We start from the raw sequence: 22,427 nt of genomic DNA, 5'->3' as shown, positions 1-22,427 counted from the left end.
CAGATCTAAACACGCACGCATACTTAAAATTATTCACACTGTTACATAGCCTACTTTTTATCAATTTAGCAACATATCAAACTTTTCCCCAGCTTATTCAATATTCTTTTGTAACATTATTTAAAATTCCTGCATATTTTTCCATGTCATGGCCTATAATTTATTTAAATGGCTTCCTAACGTTTGCCATTTAACGTGATCCTTAATTTCTCACTATTATAAAAATCAGAGCCATAATTATCCGCTGTGTATAGTTTTAATGATTTCAATTGGATAATTCCAAGAATTAGAATTACTGGACCAAAACTATGATTTATATTTAAGGCCTTCCACACATCCTGCCGAACTCTTCTCAGAAGACTGTACAAATTTGTATTCCCTCCAGCGGTGCATGTGGTCACTTTAACGTCTATTTCGTTATTCATCAGTGAAATTGAAGAGCTTTTTCTTATACTTGCTGATCATTTTAATTTTTTTCTTTTATGAACTGCTTATTGATTCTTTCCATAGTCCTTTCAATTGGGGATTAGTCTTTTTCTTTTTTTTTTACTTGTAAAAACACTTTATGTATAAATATTTTTAACACTCTGAATGTCCCCATGCTATAATATCATATCCCACTTTGTCCTCAGGTATTATATGTAAAAAGATCATCCCAATTCCATGATAAGTACACGCGCACACACACACACACACACACACATATAATGCGTGTGGTATTTGCATATACATATACAAACATATATGAATTCTCTTTCTTCTTCTTTTTTCCCAGGTCCACCAATAAAATGTGTACTGCTCATCATCTAGTTAATACGCTTTTTATTTTTTGGTCTGTATTTCACTTTTTATCATTTTTCTTGTCAATACGATTACTCCCTCATCACATTTTCTAGGAGTTTTACTAGTGCCTAGAAACACTTTTGGTTTTTATGTGTCTGTGCAGGCAGCGTGCAGGGAGTGGGTGGTCGTATATGGCCTAGTCATTAAGAGATTCCGCTTTAGAGTCAAATGGATCTTGGGTTTGAATTTCAGCTCCACCATTAATTTCTCTAAGCTTCTGTTTAAAATCCATCTCATGGGTTTGCTGTCAAAATTAAAGAAAACCATTTATATAATGTCCCCAGCTCAGTTCTTGGCCCAGAAAAGTTCTTAACCAAGGGCGGCTATCTGTTATTTTGTAACCAAACCCCTGACAGATGTCATTAATGTTTTCTGTTCATTCATAGGATCATCCATTCATGGCATCAACATATGAGGATCATTTTGTCTGTATATTAATTCCAACTCATTCTCTTAATCTCATTCTCATGTTAGCTAAAATGTCCCAAAAGGTCTAAAAATGAGGATGATAGTGGAAATTCTTGCTTGTTTTTCTCCGAATGGGAATGACATTGACATTGACATTGACATTTCACCATCAAATTATTTATTATGCTTCAATAAGGGTTTTCTATCAGGACTTTTTAGAATCTGAGGAAATTATAATCATGAATTTTCTCATTTGACAAGTATATATTATATTTGAGAAGAGATTTCCCAATATGTCACAATTAAGTGTTTAGTCACGGATATGGTATATTTCTGAATACAGTTTGTTAACATTTTCCTAAGAATCCTGCTGTGAGGATTAAATCATTTAACTATTGAGAATAGTGCCTAGCACATACTAATCATTCAACAAGTATTAGTTACTATTACTGTTGCTGGGGGTTTATGTGTCCATATTAATAATTGGGATTGTGTGCTTGGTATTGTCCAGCTTCTGGTTGATTTGTGTTTTATACGAGCTTTGAAAAATAAATTGAGAAGCTCTCTGTATTTCATCCTATGCTTTGTAAAATTTATACGGCATGGATATTCTCTCTTGACTAAAAGTCTGGAAGAACCCTGTGAGATTTCTCTCATTAAAGTCACCAATAACATTTTAACCAAACCAAGAGGAACTTTGCCATTCTTCTTTTTTTAATATATATTCTTTGAGAGAGAGAGACAGAGAGAGCACATAGGGAGAGAGGCAAAGGGAAAGGGAGAGAGAGAAAATCCCAAGCTGTCTCCACACCCAGCGCTGACTGGGTGAGTTCTCCACATGGGATTCTATCCCGCGATACTGGGATCATGACCTGAGCCAAAATCAAGAGTTGGGCACTCAACTGACTGAGCCACCCAGGCACCCCAGAACTTTTCCACTCATATGATAAAGACGAGTTAGCATTTGACACTGGAAATACTCTCCCCTTGGAAATTCTTCCACCCATCGCCTTTCCTGAAAGTGCACTGCCTGTTTCACTCTACCTCCTTAGTCACGCCATCTCAGGCCACTTTGAGGACTGCTCTCCCTCCATCTTGTAAATGCTATTTCTCCCATGACTGTTGCCAAGCCAGTCTTCTGTTTGGCTATACATTCTCCCTCAACCACCTCATCAGTGCCCCCATGATTTCCATGTCAAGCTACATGCCGACTATCACAAACCTTTGTCTCTAGTCAAGAGAGCTTGCCTAAGATTCTGCCTTATCACTCCAAGTATTGGCTGGAAATTTCCACGGGATAGCGCATAGACTCCTCCCACTTAAGATACCCCAAGCCGATGTGGCTTTCTGTGAATTGTCATGTCCATTAGGTTGCCAATCAGAAACCTTAGATTTGTTCTTTATTTCTCAATATCATTTGTATTCTTCTAGACAATTCATGCATTTCATTACAATTTTAAATGTTTTAGCACAGATTCTACACAGCATATTTAGAATTTCTAAACATGGGGCTTAGTCCCACAACTGTGAGATCATGACCATGAGATCATGACCTGAGCCAAAATCAAGACTCAGCGTTTAACCGACTTGATCCACCCAGGTGCCCCATGAATAGTCATATTTCTAATTCTGTCTTCCTTTTGTTCCAAATAAAATATCTGAGACGCTTGGCTGTTAGTTAATTATTTATTCCAGCTAATTGCATTGGATTCTAAAAGGTGGCCTGCAGAATATCTGTCTTTTGGAATTTAAGTTTTTTTCTGAATTAATACATATTAGTTTTGTCTGTGTTCCATGGGTAATGCTTCAAGTATATTATTTAATATATCTTTTTGATCATATTATTTAACATATTTTATATATAATTGCTACTATAAATTTGTCCTTCCACATTCTCCATGTATTTCTGATAGTTTTTTAATGGTTATATTTCTCTCTAGTAATGAGAAAGATACACATCCTATTTTAACTTAAAACAGTGTTTTTAGGGGCACCTGGGTGGCTCAGTCGGTTAAGCGTCCAACTTCAGCTCAGGTCACGATCTCGCGGTTCGTGAGTTCGAGCCCCGCGTCAGGCTCTGTGCTGACAGCTCAGAGCCTGGAGCCTGTTTTGGGTTCTGTGTCTCCCTCTCTCTCTCTCAAAAATAAATAAATATTTAAAAAATTTTTTTTAAAAACAGTGCTTTTAGGTCTCTCTGAAAATCTTTTTTTCTAATTATTTGAGTTCGGTAAGCCCCTCCACACGTAAGGAATTTGGTCCACCCTTAATTTCTGTACCTCATACTTTCTACTTTTACATTTTGATTGTTCGGTTGTCATCTTCAGCTAATATTACTATCATTAGACTTTCTTTTTTTTTTTTTAATTTTTTTTCAACGTTTTTTATTTATTTTTGGGACAGAGAGAGACAGAGCATGAACGGGGGAGGGGCAGAGAGAGAGGGAGACACAGAATCGGAAACAGGCTCCAGGCTCTGAGCCATCAGCCCAGAGCCTGACGCGGGGCTCGAACTCACAGACCGCGAGATCATGACCTGGCTGAAGTCGGACGCTTAACCGACTGCGCCACCCAGGCGCCCCACTATCGTTAGACTTTCTATGATCCGTCTCTTTTAGACTAATTTTCACATTGACATTAGGCTTTGTCATTACATTGACAATAATTGAAATACTCGAACTGCTTTCTCTCTTGTGATACCATAACTTTTCCATTGTTACGTTTTTCACTGGTTCAATTCCCCAGCAGTCAGGTTACATCAGTAAGAAGAGCTGAATTCTATCCAAGCCCCTGCAATGAGACAATAATCTTTTTGTCTCCCTCATATGTAAATGACAACTTCTCTGGATATAGCACTGCTAGGTACCCTGGTCTCCATTCAAGATCAAGTTTCTGCTTGTGTTGCTTGTTCTTACCCTTTGGGTAGGAGGTCAGAGGAGGCCTGGAGGGGAATGACGGGTGCAGCCTTCTACACATCCTCCAACACAACCCTGTTTGCACACACCAGCACACAATTTCTGGCATACTGATGACACCAAACTGGCTTCAAACATGAAGACTAGATTTCCCCTATTTTTGTTGTTGTTGTTGTCGTTTTCTTGAAAATATCCTCTGATATTTTCTGGGGCTGAGGGCAGATTAAACACTTGGGACTCAAATTACCATTTTATCCAGAACCACATGTGAGAAAACCTGTGTGTATAATTAGAATCCTTCCATAAACCTTTTTTTTTTCCCACTTAGCATTAAAACGTCAGCAGTTTCTGAATCCTTTTTCTTTAATAACAGTATTTTTAGTGGCTATAATATTCAATAATGAAAATCGTTATTGCTGCTGTTAGAATTAACCAAAGGCTTGCTGTATTACAGGCCTTTTACATACGTTAGCTCGTTTAATCCCCATTACAACCCCACGATATGGGTTTTATCCCCATTTCGAATGTGGTTCCAGGCAGTAAAGGTGGAATTTGTGTCCTGTCTTCTCTAACTCCTAGGCCTGTGCTCTGAACCTTAGAGATGTTGTCTCAAGCCTTATCCAGATTCGCCAACGGCCGCCTGGGTCAAAGGCTACCCCTCTGCACTGAGCTACTGGGCTGAGCTGGTAAAGAGCAGAGAGTGTTGGCAAGTGGCCATGCCACCTTCTGCTTCCACCCACTCTTTGCACCCGCCCTTCTGCCTTCCCGTGCTTCCTCTCTAGCTTCTGGCAAAGGGCTGCAGATCTCCAAAGCGAAGCCTCGCCAGGTTGCCTGACTTCGCAGCCCCTGAGTGTGGGAGAAGGCCCCATTTGGTATCAATCAGCAAACACAAACAGCTGCCCAGGGCTGCAGGGAGAACAGACCTAGTGACAAAATGCTCTAAATCAATCATTGCCCTGTCTGTTTTCAAACCGGCACCATTTCGTTACCTGAGGTACTGATTTTCTTATGTGGAGAAAATGGAAGTTATAGAAATTAGTATGCTCACAATGTGTTTACTAGAAAGTAAGGGAAGATCCCCTAAGGTAGAAAATCTAGCCCCTCCGAGGGCCCTCCCCCTCCTGTCTCCACTACTGTCCTTGTCCTTTCTAGCCATTTGCATGGCTACTCCCCCCCCCCTCCCCCGGCAGGTTCTCACTCCGCCTCACTACAGCTCCAGGGGTCCCCCCATGACCACCACTAATCCCCGTATCCCTTGTGCTTCCTGCCACTTGCAGAGGAATTCTCTACGGCTGGGCTTTAATCAGTACACAGAAGTGGGATGTAGATGGAAGTTTCTCTTGCACAGAATTGATCGCACATTTGTACCCACTGTTCTTCCCATTGGATGGGAAACCACCAGGTCCCAAGGGTAATGTCTGCTTTATCTTGCCTGCCCTCCTCTCCTCACTCCCCACCCAAATCAGAAATAGCAGACTATCTTGACCACACCGGGTTAGCGATGCAGGTTTTAAATTGAGAAGTTGATCAGGCATCCTCATCTATTTCTGATGTTGAGTGTTTTTTGGCAGGCCCCTGCCAGACTTCACAGCAAACTGTGGGAGGGGTTCTGTGTGTATCCCAGATGAGAAGACAATGGTAAAATACACTGTCGCCTATACGGACAGGGAAAAAAAAAAAAAATCACACGCATGTACACACGCGCGCATGCACACACACGACTTCGTTTAATCAAGGGCACGTCTGAAGCACAAATCATGAACGGTGCTTAGTCAACACCAAGCCAAAAGAAGAAAAGTCGGTCGATGCCTCCAGTTTTCGGCCGTCAGAACATCCATGTTGAACTGGACAACCTTTACTTTGGTTCCAAACTGACTTCCCAACTGACCAGCTGGTTTTGCATCCTGTCGGTTCAGCCTCACATCGAATCCCGGCTTCCCTCCTCCCCATCTCCCTGGGTGTTCTCTGACATTTCAGGCCTCGGCGCGAGCCAAGCAAACCTCAATTAGCTAATGAGGTGCCCAAGATCAGCACCAAGACTGCCTCCGAGGGCCAACCAGATCATTAACCACCATCATCAGTGTGAATTTCCAACCTCTCCTACCACATGGAGTGGGGGGTGCTGTGAAACGCTGCCGGCCCCTTGGCTGACAGGGACACAGAGAAGTGCTAGCAGGGCAAAAACAGAGTAAATTAAAAATGCACTTCGATCTATAGGCTCTATTTATCTATGTCTTTCTTTAGTAACATCACATTAAGGTAAAAGGTCATATCCCCGCTGAAATATAATTTATATTTACCTTTTATTAAATAATTATGGCATGGCATGAAGTTAAATATTACAGAAGCTAATCAAGGGGGAATTCAATAGAGAAAACTCAGACATGAGAATTTCGTCTTTGCTATACATAGAATGTCTTAATCCTCCACTGGGAGTCATTCGGGTTTGCTTAAGGAGTTTAATAATACACATTTCAACTGCCACAGAATCTAAATCCCATTTGGATCAGCCTTGGAAAAACTTTCATCAATACCTTGAGATTTCATAATATTTCTCCTGAGAGCCTGGATCTTATGTGTCATTTCTCATTTTGATTGCGGGTATAATATATGAGGTTTCTTACATATCTTGGATCCGGCAAATAGATATAAACTATAAGCAGTGTGTAAAGGTTTTATTTTATAAGTAAATAGTATTTAACTAAAAATATCTACTGGGAACCACTCATTAGAAAAAAAGCTGGCTGGTGTTCAATATTAATTTTCCCCAGAGGTTGGTGAGATGTATAAGTTCTATATGATTATTGCTTTCCTTAAAGGGAGGCACAGAAACCAGATAATGCCTACCCTCTACTTCTGTTTCCAAAAAAAATATAGGGGACACTGGCTAACATGGAATGGGGAGTCTTTGTTACAGTTCTGGTCAACCCTCAACAAAGACAGCATTGACATTGCAGGCAGGAGGTCATTTATGCCCTTGGCCGACAGGAGTACTCATCACAAAAATGGCGGCTTCAAAGGCTGATCAAATTCCTTTGCAGAAATTTGAGAAGAGACAAATCAGATGATGTGGTGAGGGAAGATCTGAGTGCTCAATTGGGCTGTCACTCTAGGATGTTGGCCTGGGTTTCAGCTTTCCTCACTGGTAAGTCTTCAGCTGGAGCCTACGATCATCATGGAGTGTATGGATGGCCATCAAGAGGCCAATAAAATTCTAAAAGTCTGAGCCTAGCTGTATGTTTGCACATATGTGCATTTATCGGCAACAAAGGATCTTCACTTTTATTAGATATGCATAGAGCCCATGGTCCACTGAGGGGTCTAGACCACATAAATAGAGGATCTCTCTAGTCCTAACTGGAAATCTTATCCTTCTCCAATAATAAAGAAAGCAATGGAAAAGAATCAAATCTCTGCAATGTGACTGCCAGACAAACACCAAATCAGAAGATGGACTTTGATACGCAAGCGAAGGGGAAAAACTGCATCACGAATACCTCTCTATGTGGCTCTGGTCAAAGTCCTGTTGACAGGACAGGAAGGTGGAGAACAACTCAGCATGGGGAAGAATTCAGATGTACAGAGACCAGCTCTTGCCTTCATGTTACCTCTAGGACTTCTCCATTCTGCTTTTGCCTCAGTGTCCATCTCTTCAAAGAGCCTTGAGCCTCCATATTGATTCCTGTGGGGTCTGCCGTCTTTGTGCTTTGATTTTAGTTTCTCTCTCTCCCTCTCTCTCTTTCTCTCTCTCCTCACCTTCCCAACGTCCTTGTCCAATCATCTACCTTCTGCCCCACTGCTCATGTGTCCAACATGCAAAGCCTACGTTCATTTCTTTTAACGCCTATGTTCAATTAGCACCTTAATGCTCCCAAATTAAATTTTTTCAGAGCATTGGCTAGCCAATGGAGGTAAAATTGGTCTGGCCTGGGATCTGCTTTATTCCCCCACCCATGACCGACCATACACCATCTTCAAGGCCAGGCGGACTTTGGTTTCTCTCTCTGCAAAGACAGAAGCTTGGGCAAAATGGCCTCTAAGATCCCTTGTAGGCCCTTGCATATGATTCGAAGGCTATTATTTATTTGGTGCAGTGAAATTCTTCTTTGAGAAGTGGAGACGGGTGGGGCTGAAGCCATAGGCTGTTGAATTACATTGTCGTTAACCTTTGCTACATTAAAATCTTTCCCCACATCCGCTTGTTTCAATGTACCAAAAGTTCGGTGTCACCAATTAAAAAAAAGGACAAAGATAATATAAGAACACATTATTAAGAGGCGGTACCCGCCTTCGTGGATACAGGAACAAGAACACGAGGTGAGAACCAGCAGTGCATAAGTGAAAGATTAGACTGAAGCCTTTGATATTTAATTTTAAATGAAATATTAATTTAATATTTAATTATGCTTTGGTTTCAAGAAAAACTGCAGCAGGAAGACAGATTGTTTGAAGAAGGGAGTAATATACGTGGTTAAGGAGACAACTGTAAAAATTAAAGATAAATTTCAAGGGTAAATCTAAATGCCACAATGGAGCAGTTATGAATATGATCACGCTCTCTGTAATGTGTATTTAGAATATTATAGCCGAGAGCACCAGGCCATTAAGGGGCTGAGATGTCTCCAGTGAAACAACAGCCCCCTATTCTGGGGCTTCCAATGGAGACATCATTCTTCAGACTCAGCTGAATGATGGATCCGAATTTTACAAGAGGTGGGGGCAGAGGCGACCTCAGTAAAAGTGCAGGCTACCAGGAGGGCTATTGATTCAACCTGTTTCCAGGGTGAACAGGGAACAATTGTACTCGGGCCAGTTTTTGATGTCTGAACTGGGTATTTTTAACTAAAAATCAGATTCATTTCTTAAATGGGAATTCTTTTTTTCAGGGTACCGCTCTAAGAAAAAGAAAGAACGACACGTGAATTGCAATGAGCTATTCACATTTGCAATCCCACTTGCACACCTGTGAGGGGCAGCTTTGTGAAAAGAGGACCCCACGCCCTACACCAAGCCTCGGGTGTGATGTAAAGGTTTGTGGAAAAATCCAGGTCTTCCATTTCTTCTCCCAACTGCTGCCTGTTCTTGGCCATTTTCTTGTTAACGCTTTGTCTTGTTAACACATGGAATCAGATGCAATTGTTTGTGCTAAAGCAAAAGGTAAGAAGGTCTCTGGGGACGGAGGTGAGGTGACATGAATTCTTTGGCTCCTCAGCGTCCCAGGGTCCCCATCCGTTCTCATTTGCCAACATCCAAGTTCAACCACACACCTGGGCAAGCAGCTCCTCCGTGCGTGCCTGGGCCACCTGGGCCGATTAGGTGTCTTCTGCTCCTTCTGTCCCCCTTTGAAAACCCGCTCCCCCTTCTCTCCACCTTCAGAGCCCATGTTCTCAGGCTGCCTCGGCCCCCTCTGGCCCCGACAGAATCCTGATTTCTAACCTAGTCCCAGCTATGAAGAGCACGGTGTGGCGGGCCTTTCAAGAAGAATCCACCTTTTTCAGAAAGGAACACATGCCAAAAAGCCCACCCTGGATCCAACGGTGAAGAAGGCGAAGCCACGTAAAACTCATCCCAGAAACGCGTGCCCCCCTGCCAAACGCCGACGGGAGTGAACTGGACTTCTATTTCGATATTTCTAAGCATATGCATTTGCAAATCTATACCATTTCATTTTCCTCATGAGATATATACCTTCCTATTTGTTCACTTTAGGAACCCGACATGCAGAAGGGTTAAGTGATTTGCAGGAAAGTTGGGACTCAAATCCAGGCCTCCAAACTCAGTCCCTGTCTTCCACTCCAGCACTAGGTTCTCTCCTAATAAGAAAGTGGAGTTGGTACTCCTTTCCCAACTTCAGTTATTCGTGGAGAGGATAGTTTCTATGACTTCTAGGGAATTGGAAGCACTCCATAGAGTCTCAGCCGATCACACGACGTCCCCACTTCGCAATGTGGAACAGCAGGGCACAGGCAAGGCATCGTCTTCTTCTTTTTTAAAAAAATCTTTTTAATGTTTATTTATTTCTGAGAGAGAGAGAGGATGAGCAGGGGTCGGGGAGGGGCAGAGAGAGAGGGAGACACAGGGTCTGAAACAGACTCCGGGCTCTGAGCTGTCAGCACAGAGCCTGAGGCGGGGCTCGAACTCACAAACTGTGAGATCGTGACCGGAGCCGAAGTCAGACGCTTAGCCGACTGAGCCACCCAGGCGCTCCAGGCAAGGCATCTTCTGAGCCCCTCCGTGCTCACTGGCCAGGCTTATCTCCTGTGCATTTCCTCAGAGTACCAGCCAGAGAGGCAAGGCCACTGGCATTTGCCAGGTAAAATATTGGATGAAGCCAAAGAGATGGCCTTGGTGTAATTTCTTCTATTTGCTATACGGGATTGGTGAGTAGCATAGGTCAGTGGTGAAGAAGGCAGCTTTGAAATGAGACACCTAGGATTGCACCTATCTCGGTGACCTTAGGCAGCAGCATTCTCATCTATAAGGTCGAGACACTAATAGAATCATCACCCTGGGGGAAAAGCAGTGATGATATGAGCTCGTGAGATATGAGCCTGGCCCTACCTCCTCAAACGATGCCAGATATGACTACTGAATTCGTATCATCATTTCTTTTTCTCACTAGTCCTATCTGATGACAGAACTTACGGGAGACTTCTTCACCAACAATCAAACGTTTACACCAGATGTTTAGGCCAAAGAACCAGAGGAGTAACACTGAAAAGCTGTACTCATCTACCCCCCTATCCTCGATGACCTGCCTTCAAAAACCATGACCTCTCACTGGTTTCTGTGGGTGGTGCAGATTTTATCATTATAAACTGTGGCCATTCTACCCCCAGATGCACACTCCAGACATCCCCTTCCTGCACCCACAAGACAGCCAGGAAGCACCTGCACAACCAATAACCATGATCCCACTGGGCGCCTCTACCGCGATTATTTTTCTGCCCTCCAAGTTCACTGTGGAAGGGTCTGTGAGGAAAGCAGAGGTCCTTCTTCCCTCTGAGCCCCGGCTGGTATACCATGCCTCGGTCCCCAAGCAGACAGAGGCAGTCGGACCTTTCCCGAGGAGCTGTATTCTCACGTGGATCTCTCAACTCCACAGCAGCAAGCCACACTTTAGCAAACCACGGTTGGAGGAAAACAGATCTGCAAAGTCACACGTGTGAAGCAAATGTGTTGTTTTTCAGAGCCCTGATGCTGTTTATGCTGTACTTGGCGCAACAACCACGGGGAGCTGATTACTGCCTTTTGGCTAATTATATCAAGTAAGTTACCTCTAATAGGCTTGGGTTTATTATGATGGTGTATCCTTGGATACAGCAACCATCAATGGTTGGACCTTGGAGCCTCCTTTCCCACCTCCTGCTTTTTGAGTCTCCTAGAAAGTTCCACCTGAGAGTAAATATTATTGTGTTCACGGTGCAACGACTCAGTCTCGAAGGAGCTGCCCCTGTGCGCAGGGCACTTTACCAGCAAGAAAGTCTCCACGACGGCCTGATGAGCAGGACTCAGGCTTCTCAAAATTGTTTCTTTGTTTAAAATACAGATTCTCAGACCCTCCCCAAAGAGAATGATTCGGTATGTCTGGAACGAAGCCAAGCATGATTCTCATGCTCAGCCAAATTAGGAAAACACCTATGGGTAATAGTATGATTAGTACCAGAGCTTTACAGATGAAGAAAATGAGGCTCAGGAAGGTTAGCTGACTTGTCAAAAGGACAAACAAGTCATTGGTGCCACAGCCGGCATCCGAAAGCACGTCTTCTGGCTGAGTCCAGTGCACCCTCCCCTTGGATGCCGGCCGATCGCTGGTGCCCAGTCTGTCCCCACTAAAGCTCTCTAGATTTCTCAAGGTTTTCTTTTCCTCTGGAATCAAGATGCGATTTTCCACGTGACCACTGGAGCTGAGTATTTTGTCTAGACCTCTAGGGGTTTCTGACACACTATCCTGCAGCCGAGCACATTCTGAGGCTCCGAACGTGTGGCTCAGGAGGCCGGGCTGGCTGGAAATCCATAAGTTCTCTCCCCATCACCACCCAGAGAGAAGGTCAGGATTCTCCAGGCTCCCTGAAGCCAGGCCTCAGCTCGGGAGGCATTGTAGCCCCACCTCCAGTCACGGGGGGAAGCCACTGCCTCTCCAGCTCTTGGACCAAGATCCCGGATGGGCTGGAATGTGCTTTCCATGTTGGTGGCTGCTCATTGAGTGGGCAAGACCAGAGATCGCCAGACCATTTCCTGTAGCGCCTGGGCCCCTCCGTGAATAACATTAGTCACTTGTCTCTACCAACCCTAGTCCCATTTGGCTCAGCAACCTCAGGTAGAAGTTTTTAGAGAGAGTGACCAGCCTCCTGAGCCACCTGAACAGTGTTTGTATTTTTATTTTCTTCTCTATTTGTGAAAGAATATACTACTGTGTCTCCACCCTCCTCACCCTTAACTGCTTCCCATGGTCCTTCTTTCTCAAAGCCAGTCTTCTGGAAGAAGCTTCACTGCTTCCCTGGCTGGAAATACTCTTTTTTGTGCCTAAAGAATCAAGTCGACCAATGTGTGTTGTTTCAGAATTTAAATATGGGGAACATTAATTTTTTATACCACATTTTCTTTGTATAACTATTAATTAAAAGTTACTTATTTTTTTCAGAAAGTAATCAATATAAGTAAGCAAAACTTAAAATAATAACAATAATACCAACACCTAGAAACCACCATTGTTAAGACCTTCATATGCAGGGCTTTTTAATCTTACTGGGGTTTTTTATACAACTATTCCTTTTTCATATATATGTGTATGTGTATGTGTATATATATATATATATATATATATATATATTTAAACACACATACATACATACATACATACATATATGTATACACACATATATACATACATGTATATATGTATACATGTTCATTAAATCAAAAGGAAAAGGACAGAGAACATATTCATTACTTGTGATATATTATCTTATGTATAAAAAGATTCATTTGTTAGCATAAGCTTATTTTATGCCTACCATTTGTCAACAATTATGTTATGCATGTGGATAATTATATATATATACATATATATATATATACACCTATAAAATATATATGGATGTTATATATATATAATAATATATATAATATATGTAATATATTATATATAATATGTGGATATTATATAATATATTATATATTATATAATATCCATATATTATATATTATATATAATATCCACATATTATGGATATTATATATAATATATGCACATTATATATATAATATATATGGACATATAATATATATGGTTATTATATATATAATATATATAGATATTATATATATATAATTTATGCTTTTGTTTAACCTATATCACATCTTTCATGCAACTAAATATTCATTCACAGCATTACTTTTAACATCTAAAATGTGTTTCAGTGTAAAGAGACTTCATTATTTATTCAATGAGTCCTCTAATGGACACTAGGATGTTTTCAATTTTCACTACCACAAACAGTGTTCCAATGAACAGCCTTCAGGCAAACTGAGTTATTTCCTAGGTATACATTACAGAAAGTGGAATTGTTGGGTCAAAGGGTATATACATTTTTAAAGCCAGTGCCATCAAGGTACTCTTTAGAGCCATCTACTCTCCTGCAGTAGAGTGTTAGAAGTCCCACTTCCTTCTAATTTTGCCAACTTGGGTATTTTCATTTGTTTAAAAACAATTCTTTGCCAACCTGACAGGGAAAACAAATGTTATCCTATAGTCGCCTTAATTTGCATGTATTAGATTATTAATGAGATTGGGATTTTTAAAAATACGTTTGCTGCTAAACTGTATTCCTTCCTGAATTAACTCCTGATATTCCTTGCTAGCTTTTAATTTACATATCTTTCCTTTTCTCCTTAGTTTGTGAGATATCTAACATTCATCACTTTATCCACAAGGCATAACATAGTGGTTGACAAATGGTAGGCATAAAGTAAGCTTTTGCTGAACAAATGAATGAATCTTTTTATACATATGGTAATATGTCACATGCAATGAATATGTTCTCAGTCTGTCCTTTTCCTTTTGACTTAATGACCATCCCCCTGACATGCAAAATTTTTCTTTTTATGTCATCACAGATTTATGCTTGATGGTTTCCTTGGGGTCAAGGTTAGCAAGGTTTAAGGTTATAATATTTTGAAATGTGTACATTTTTTTAATGTTTACTTGTTTACTTTGAGAGAGAGGGAGAAAGAGAGAGAGAGAGAAAGAGGGAGGGAGAGAGAGAATCTCAAGCAGGCTCCACACTCAGCATGAAACCCAATGTGGGGCTCGATCTCACGGCCACGAAATCATGACCTGAACTGAAATCAAAAGTCACCGACTGAGTAACCCAGGCACCCTGAACTGTGTACATTATTCATTCAAAACATCTAATTCAAATATTTCAGTTTATAATATAAAATTAGTTATCTAACTTGTTTTTTTAATGCTTAACTAGTGAGTCCATTCCCATTGGTTAAACATCCCATCTTTTCCACATTGACTGAGATGGCTCCTTATGTATCCATAGTACTCATGTGTACATAACCTGTTTGTTTTTAAATGTTCTCTTCTGTGGCATAACATTTCTATGTATTCCTACAAAGCCCCATATTCTTCTAATTACTGAAACTTGCAATAGGTTTTAAGTCTGGAAGAGCATGGCCCTTCTCATTTTTCAAAAGGAGGGGTTCTATTTAGCACCTTTATTTTTCCAGGTGAACTCTTGTAAAGTTTCCCCAAACATTTTGTTAGTACTTTGATTGGCATTGTGTTAAATGTATTCATTAATTGACATCTTTACAATATTAAATCTTCTCACCTCTCCACCAGCTGGAAGTATTTTGGCCTTCCTCTGAACTCCCTTAGCACTTTATACCTTTTTAAAAATCCCTTTCTAAACTATACCCACCCAATTTTTCAAACTTGAAACCTGAGAGCTGCCTCCTCCCCTCCCTTCCCCAACCTTCACCCCATCCAATCAATCATCAAGTGATGCCAACGCTACCTCCTAGATTCCATCCCCTTCTGCCTGTTCCCACTACTGGTACTCTGGTCCAAGCTGCCATCATTTCTGGCCGGGGCCACCACACCGGGCTCCGGCTGACCTCCTTGAATCCACCCTGGCTTCCAAGCCATTCTCAACAACTCAGCCAGAATGATCTTTTAAAAGGCAAATCTGATCATGGCACTCCCCGGCTTTAAAATATTCCAATAGCTCCCCATGGCACTCGGGGTAGAACCAAACGATCAGCCCCAACCCTCCCTTTCCAGCTCGAGGCCAACCTTTCTTCAACTCATTCTTTCTTCCCTGTTCATAGTGGCCATCATATATATCCCATTTTCTTTCTTACTCCAGGGCCTTTGCACCTTCTGCTTCCTGTGTTTGGACTGTTCTCAGCTTTCCCCATTATCTCAGTTTAAGAGGGATCAATTTCCCAAGCATATGTCCCCAGCATCCTATGCAACTCCTTTTTAGGATTCATCACATTTGTAATTACTTGCTCAAGTTTCCATGGTAATAACCCTGATAGTAAAAGTTTCCATGGTAATAACCCTGATAGTAAGCATAGGAATATTATTAGTAATAAATACTTTTTTTTAATTTTTTGTGTAACGTTTATTTATTTTTGAGACAGAGAGAGACAGAGCATGAACGGGGGAGGGTCAGAGAGAGAGGGGAGACACAGAATCGGAAGCAGGCTCCAGGCTCTGAGCCATCAGCCCAGATCCCGACACGGGGCTCGAACTCACGGACCGCGAGATCGTGACCTGAGCCGAAGTCAGACGCTTAACCGACTGAGCCACCCAGGCGCCCCAGTAATAAATACTTTTGAATAATAAGATATAGTCGCTCCCCCTCCCAAATGCTTACATACAGAGGTGTTCTAGACCTGGTTTCCACCAGCTCGTGAGAGCAAGCTGTTAAATTTTCAGAAATTTTGTGAGCTAGCTGATGTCCTACTGGTAGCTAGAAATCACCCATAGTCAGAGTATTTGCACCATGGAAATCAGCAAATACTACAAACCCTACTGCTCCCTCCCCCTGGCTTTTCCCTGAAGAGCCAATTGTGAAACTTTTACCAGCACGCCACTGTTTCCATGCCCCATATTTTTAGTCCTCACCACAGCTCTGTAAGGTAGGCAGCCCGTTTTGTAGACGGGAAGGCTACGAAGTGAAGTCACGTATACAAGATTTCAGAACTATTTAGAGGCATCCAAGCAGCCCAAGCTTAGAGCATCACTGGCTTATCTTCACATCACTGCACCATAATGAAGGAAGGATCCTGCTGGTCTGACTCATCTACAGTGTCCCCAGCACATGGCACAGTGCTAAGCACAGCAAACACGCTCCACCAATATTTGCTTCCTGTGGGGCGCCTGGGGGGCTCAGTGGGTTAAGCATCTGACTTTGGCTCAGGTCATGATTTCGTGGTTTGCGCGTTCGAGCCCCGCATCAGGCTCTGAGCTGTCAGCCCAGCCTATTTCAGGTTCTGTGTCTCCCTCTCTCTCTTCCCCTCCTCCACTTGTGCTGTCTTTCTCTCTCTCTCAAAAATAATAAACATTAAAAAAAATTTTTTTAAATATCTGCTTCGTGAATAAGTCGATAAAATCTCAGCACATCAGGAAAGCTGAGCTATTGGTTAACAATAATTGCTAAATAAAAGATGCCGGGCAGGATGGCCAGAGACTTGAGTCCTTATTCTGACTCTACCTTGAATTCAAGGGGCCACTGGGAACAAGTCACTTCTGCCTGGCTCTCAGTTCTCCCATCAGCAAAAGAGGGAGCTTGACCACGTGATCTTCAATCTCTACCGTTCTTGGAATTTACGAGTAAGATAATATCTATTATTTTCATGGTTATGTGGGCTCCTCTTTGCCAAACACTTTGTTTCCACAGGCTGTGGATCACGGCCTCTTCTATTCTGTCTGGCAAGTTCCTACTGTGCTTTAGAAATGTCACTCCGTTGTCACCTCCGGGAAAGCCCTCACTGATTCCCCAAAGTCAGCCACTCCCTGCTCAGTGCTCCATGCATTTATACCTCTTATGGGACTTAAGCCAATCATCATAATCTCCATGTGTTCGTCTCCCCTTCTAGAACTGTAAGCTGCTAGAGACATACTGAAATTACTGATGTGGAGCCTTGAGCATAATTTAGAGCTGATGTTTGTTCAGTGAATATATGAAGCGCATGGATACCTGGGTGGGTCCCGCCCTCCGAGATTCAGAGATACCTGGTCTGGGGCCCAGGTGTCAGTGACGTAACGTGCAGCAAAGGGTGAGGACTTCTGCTGCAGAGACAGTTTTCACATGTACACACACATATGCGTGTACAAGCACACAAGCCCTGGTTCCACACGTCCACAGCCTCCCTGAGGATTGATGTCTTTCATTACTTCACAAGAGAGCTGAGGATTGGCTGCAGTGTGATTGCTATTAGCCCTACCTGTCCCCTCACAGGCCGATGGTCACCCATATACAGTGAGTATACTAGAAAAAAAACAGAGATGCCAGAGTCCTAAATGTGGCAAGTGCCCCCAAAGTGAGACCCATTCCTCACCTGACTCTGGGGACAGCCCACATTTCTGCTGCCCTCCAGCCCTACCAACCACTCCTTCTCAGTCACCTTCACAGGCTCCTCCTATCACCCCGAGCCCTACCTGCTGGTGCTCCTGAGGCGCCATCTTGAGACTTCTTCCATCCCGTAGCTACACTCCCTTCTGTGGCCCTCTCATCCAGCCCCGTGGCCTTCAATCCCGTCTGGATGCCGACTGCTTCCCTGTTCAACATCCTCCGTGTCCTCCCATTCAAACCCCTTGCTCTATGTGCCCTTCCAACCTTGTCTCCCATTGTCCTCCTCCCCCCCCCCCCATGCTACTCCAGCCACAGGCATTCATGCTTTTCCCTGATGATGCCAGGCTTATTCTGACCTCTCGGTCTATAATCTGTTCTCCGCTTGGGACGCTCGCCCCCAATTCACTGAGAGTCAGACACTGTGCTAGAGAACACTGAAGAGCCAAACAGAAACACAGGCCTGAAGAGTTCCAGGCGCAGAGGGAAGGCAGTGTGAATGGAGACGAGAGAAAGTGAGAAAGATACGGAGGCAGGGGGACAGCTTTGCACACCTGTGATACAGGTCTTCACTCAACGTCCCTTCCTCACAGCGTCACTCGCTGACCACCTCACCCCAAGCCCTCCCTCATTCTCTATCCCTTACTTATTACTGTTGAAATTGTATTACCTGTTTTCTGTGTTGTCTGTCTTCCCCTCTAGAAGTCAGTTTTATTAAGATGAGGGATTTTCTCTTGCCCATTTCTACATCGGAGAGCCTAGACATGTGCCAGGCCATGGTAGGAGGCATGTAAGAAACACTCATTTAAATGAATGAGTAAACTGTGTCCCTCTGGGGGCGAGAGCAGCAAATAGCTTACTGTTCCTGCCGTAAACACACACACACACACACTAACCCTGAGAGAGAAAATTCAAAGGTGGAATTTTAAATAAATAAACCTAAAAATTACTCTCCATCTACTCCTCATTGATATCTAACCAGACACTTACACATAAACGAGAATAGGAGGCTAGATCCAAGCGAGAGACGAGGACGCTATAGAATACGATTAGAATTTCGTAATGTGCCTGATACATTTTTTCGGTTCATATGATTCTTCCTCTACACCCCTTATTTTCTCCTTCAAAGTACAATGTCCTGGTTGATCTTCCTGCCCTCAGTCATTCCCCTGATTGACTCAGTCTTTATATCAATAGCATTTGTTTTTCTTACGATAACCCCTTTGAGTTACTCTCCCTTGCCTGGGAACACTTAAATGTTGTCTTACAAATCAAGCCCTAACTCCCATACGAGGCACTTTTTTTTTTTTTCATTTTTTAAAAAATTGTGGTAAAACATGCATAACAAAATATACCATCTTAAACCATTTCTGAGGGTACAGTTCAGGCGTGTGACATACACTCACACTGTTTGTGACCCATCTCCAGCATTCTTTTCATCTCACAAAACTGAAACTCTGTACCCATTAAACATCAACTCCCATTCTCCCTCCCCCGACACCCGATAACCACCATTTGATGTTCTGTCTCTGACTTTGACCACTCTAGGTACCCTACAGGGCTCTCAAACTGTTTTATGTTTTCCTTCCCTCCCCTGCGTGGCTCATGTGGGCTAAGTTCTGGTCTAAGTTCTACCTGCGTGCATTGCCACAGCTGTAAACCAGCCCTCTCTTCTCCAGACACCTGCTCACCTCACCCGCTCGGCCTTAGTATGTGAGATTCCCATAGCTGGAACATTCTTCCTTCTTCTCTTTGCCTATTCAAATCCTCCCCACCCTTAAAAATAGTCTTTGGGGGCACCTGGGTGGCTCAGTCAGTTAAGCGTCCGACATCGGCTTGATCTCGCGGTTTGTGACCTCACGTCATGATCTCACAGTTCGCGGGTTCGAGCCCCGTGTCAGAGACTGGAGCCTGCTTCAGATTCTGTGTGTCTCTCTCTCTGTCCCTACCCCGCTTGCGTTTTCTGTCTCTCTCTCAAAAATAAATAAGTAAACATTAAAAAGACAGTCTTTGATTTCCATCTCCTCCTTGAAAACCCTTCCTCCTACTCTACGCCACACCAAACTCATATTCCATTCATCGGAAACACTAAACATTTTGAATATTCAAATTCCTCAGCTCTTCTGTGCAATATACCATCCCTCCTCCAAAAGTTTCTACATTTCCAAATAGGAAGCATGTCTTATAAGTCATTGCACCTTCCAGGTAGAAAAAGTAGACACAAAGTAGATATTCAACAGATACCAAAATAATAGATAATTTCCACTTCCATAAAATTTTAAAATACTTTGAATCAGTCTGTAGTATCATTGGGTAATTTTTATGAATCTTTTTCTTTTTTTTTTTATTAAAAAAAAAATTTTTTTTTAACATTTATTTTATTTTTGAGACAGAGAGAGACAGAGCATGAATGGGGAAGGGTCAGAGAGAGGGAGACACAGAATCTGAAACAGGCTCCAGGCTCTGGGCTGTCAGCACAGAGCCCGACGCGGGGCTTGAACTCATGGACCGCGAGATCATGACCTGAGCCGAAGTCGGCCGCTTAACCGACTGAGCCACCCAGGCGCCCCTATATGAATCTTTTTCAAGAAAATTTAGTCACAGCCAGCAACTTGGTCTATTTTTTTTTATCTGATTGCTTAGACAAAATTCCATTCTAGGTGGTTCCAGCTGAGTTAAATCTATGAGGATATATACTCATGAAATGAACTCCCGTGATCATCTCTCAGACTGTTGAGAAACTGCTTGCATAAAATAAACTTTAGAATCAAGTCTTCATTTCCCCAGTCAATACCTATCACCCAGTCCACTCTTCCCACACTAGTAGAAAGGCCTAGAAAAGGTAAAATCATTATAAATTGGAGACACTGGGAGCTAGAGCAAAGGTGAACCAGGAGCCAGTCTCCCTTGGATCATTTTCTCACCCACCTGTGTAAATGAACCTCCCAGGAGCTCCTTTGCAGAACTGCTTGGATTTATAAGATAATGTCACTTCCACTACTCCAGGGATGTGCCGGGGAGGAGTCTGCACTCGGATGGCATGAGGAGTTATTAGCTGAACAGGCAGGGAAATAAAATACCTGTTATACAAGTTAACACTGAGGATATGGAGAACAGGAGCATCTCCCTCAACAACCCCCCGGGGCAAACGGGCTGTACTCACAGTGGTCCAAATGCTCCAAACGCCCTGTCCCTGTGTCGCACGTGTTTCTCTCTCCCACTCTGGAATTTCCTCGCAAGGTAACCTGTCTGGATCCTTGCCTCCCCACCAGGGCTGCTCAAGTCCCACCACCCCCTGTATTCACTCCCTCCCTGCTTCCTACACTGCTACTCTCTCACATCGTGATTTGCCACCTTCCATATCCAACCCAGCCCTGTACTCGTCTTTTTGTAATGTCTTGTTGGTTTTCTCATTATGACAGTGGAACATACCTACTTTAGACAATTTGGAAATTATAGAAAAATATAAAGTAAAATATTAGCATTGCATAACCCAGAGACAGCCACTGTTAATCTTTGGTGCGTTTCTAGCATTTTTCTATGGATGCATGTCGTGTAATTAGATTTTATATCTGTAGACCTTGTTACCCTGAATTTTTTTTCACTTACCATTATAGCGGAAGTACGATCCCCTCTCCTGTGTCATTAGAACTTTGTCAAAACCTAATTTTTAATAATGGATTTTAACCATTCCATTATTCAATATTTAGGCTATTCCTAATTTTTCACCATTGTAAACCACACGCAACAAATATTTATCTTTTTAAGGGACTCGTGCCTACAATAAACTGTGGTTTACGCGTCTTTTAATTCTTGGTGACTCGCTCATAGCAGGTACTGAACAACAGGCAATCACGTTTTTGCTGATGATCCAGGAATTACACTTACCCAAATCAAAACAATCTTTGGGCCAAAGAAAATCAGGGAAGCAAGTTGCCTTTGCCTACCTCACTCCATACAAGCATGGTCCCAAACACCACTTGGAGGCCATCAAAGAAGTTGTCTCCAATGATGATGACCATGGCTCCTCCTGTGGTCCAGCCTTCGCTCGGGCTAATGGCTTTGATGCAGGGGGTAGCTAGGAAGATAGGAAAGGAAAAGTCAGGGCTGTCCTTTGATGGTTGAAATTTAGAGTTTTGGGGATTGGCTGCTCTTGAAAGCTGTTGGTTATTTCAAGTTCAAGTTGAGCTTTGCTGACTTGCCATCATTCCCTAATTGGTTGCTGGTTTTCACCAGGTCATTAAAGCCTAATGAGTTGACCACTATATATGAAAACGTGGAACACTTAGCTAATTGTGCAAAGGGTGTTTTTAAAACCCTGTTGTTTTCCCCCATATTTTTATAAGTTGATCACACTAGAAATGTGTAAATCCCTTTTCTCTCCCCACCTCCTCTGCCCCAAGATGTTAAGATTTACAAGGCCTGTTAATGTGCTAGTGAGAGGAGAAAGTAAAATCTATCATAGTTGAGTTTTTTTCTGGCTCTATTAAGAGACAATTTCTAATCAGTTTCCTAACTTTGTAGGAAGGATTCCGCCCCCCCCTCTTCTTCCATATGTTCAAGGCCTCTGGACTTTACATCCCAACAGGAACCCAATATGGTTTTCAGGCCATAACTAAAGTCAATCCATCACTCCATTTCCAAAGTTGACAGGGTCAAAGGTGGAGGAG

At 42.6% G+C, this 22,427-nt stretch overlaps 1 protein-coding gene across 8 annotated transcripts in view; it reads right to left on the bottom strand.

Annotated features, from left to right (window-relative positions):
- Window positions 1-22,427, bottom strand: part of EBF2 (EBF transcription factor 2) — a 191,220-nt gene that overhangs the window by 18,264 nt on the left and 150,529 nt on the right. For all 8 annotated transcript variants that reach the window (XM_042983190.1, XM_042983193.1, XM_042983189.1 and 5 more), the window contains 2 exons: window positions 21,705-21,835; window positions 20,686-20,812 (listed from right to left, as the gene is read on the bottom strand). In XM_042983190.1, coding sequence (XP_042839124.1) covers window positions 20,686-20,812; window positions 21,705-21,835 — 258 coding nt within the window. The remainder of the gene's footprint in view (window positions 1-20,685; window positions 20,813-21,704; window positions 21,836-22,427) is intronic.

This window comes from Panthera tigris, chromosome B1 (genome assembly GCF_018350195.1).
Source record: "Panthera tigris isolate Pti1 chromosome B1, P.tigris_Pti1_mat1.1, whole genome shotgun sequence".
NCBI lineage: Eukaryota > Metazoa > Chordata > Mammalia > Carnivora > Felidae > Panthera > Panthera tigris.
Note: the sequence above shows the minus strand (reverse complement) of the source record. Positions and strands in the feature narration are given on the sequence as shown.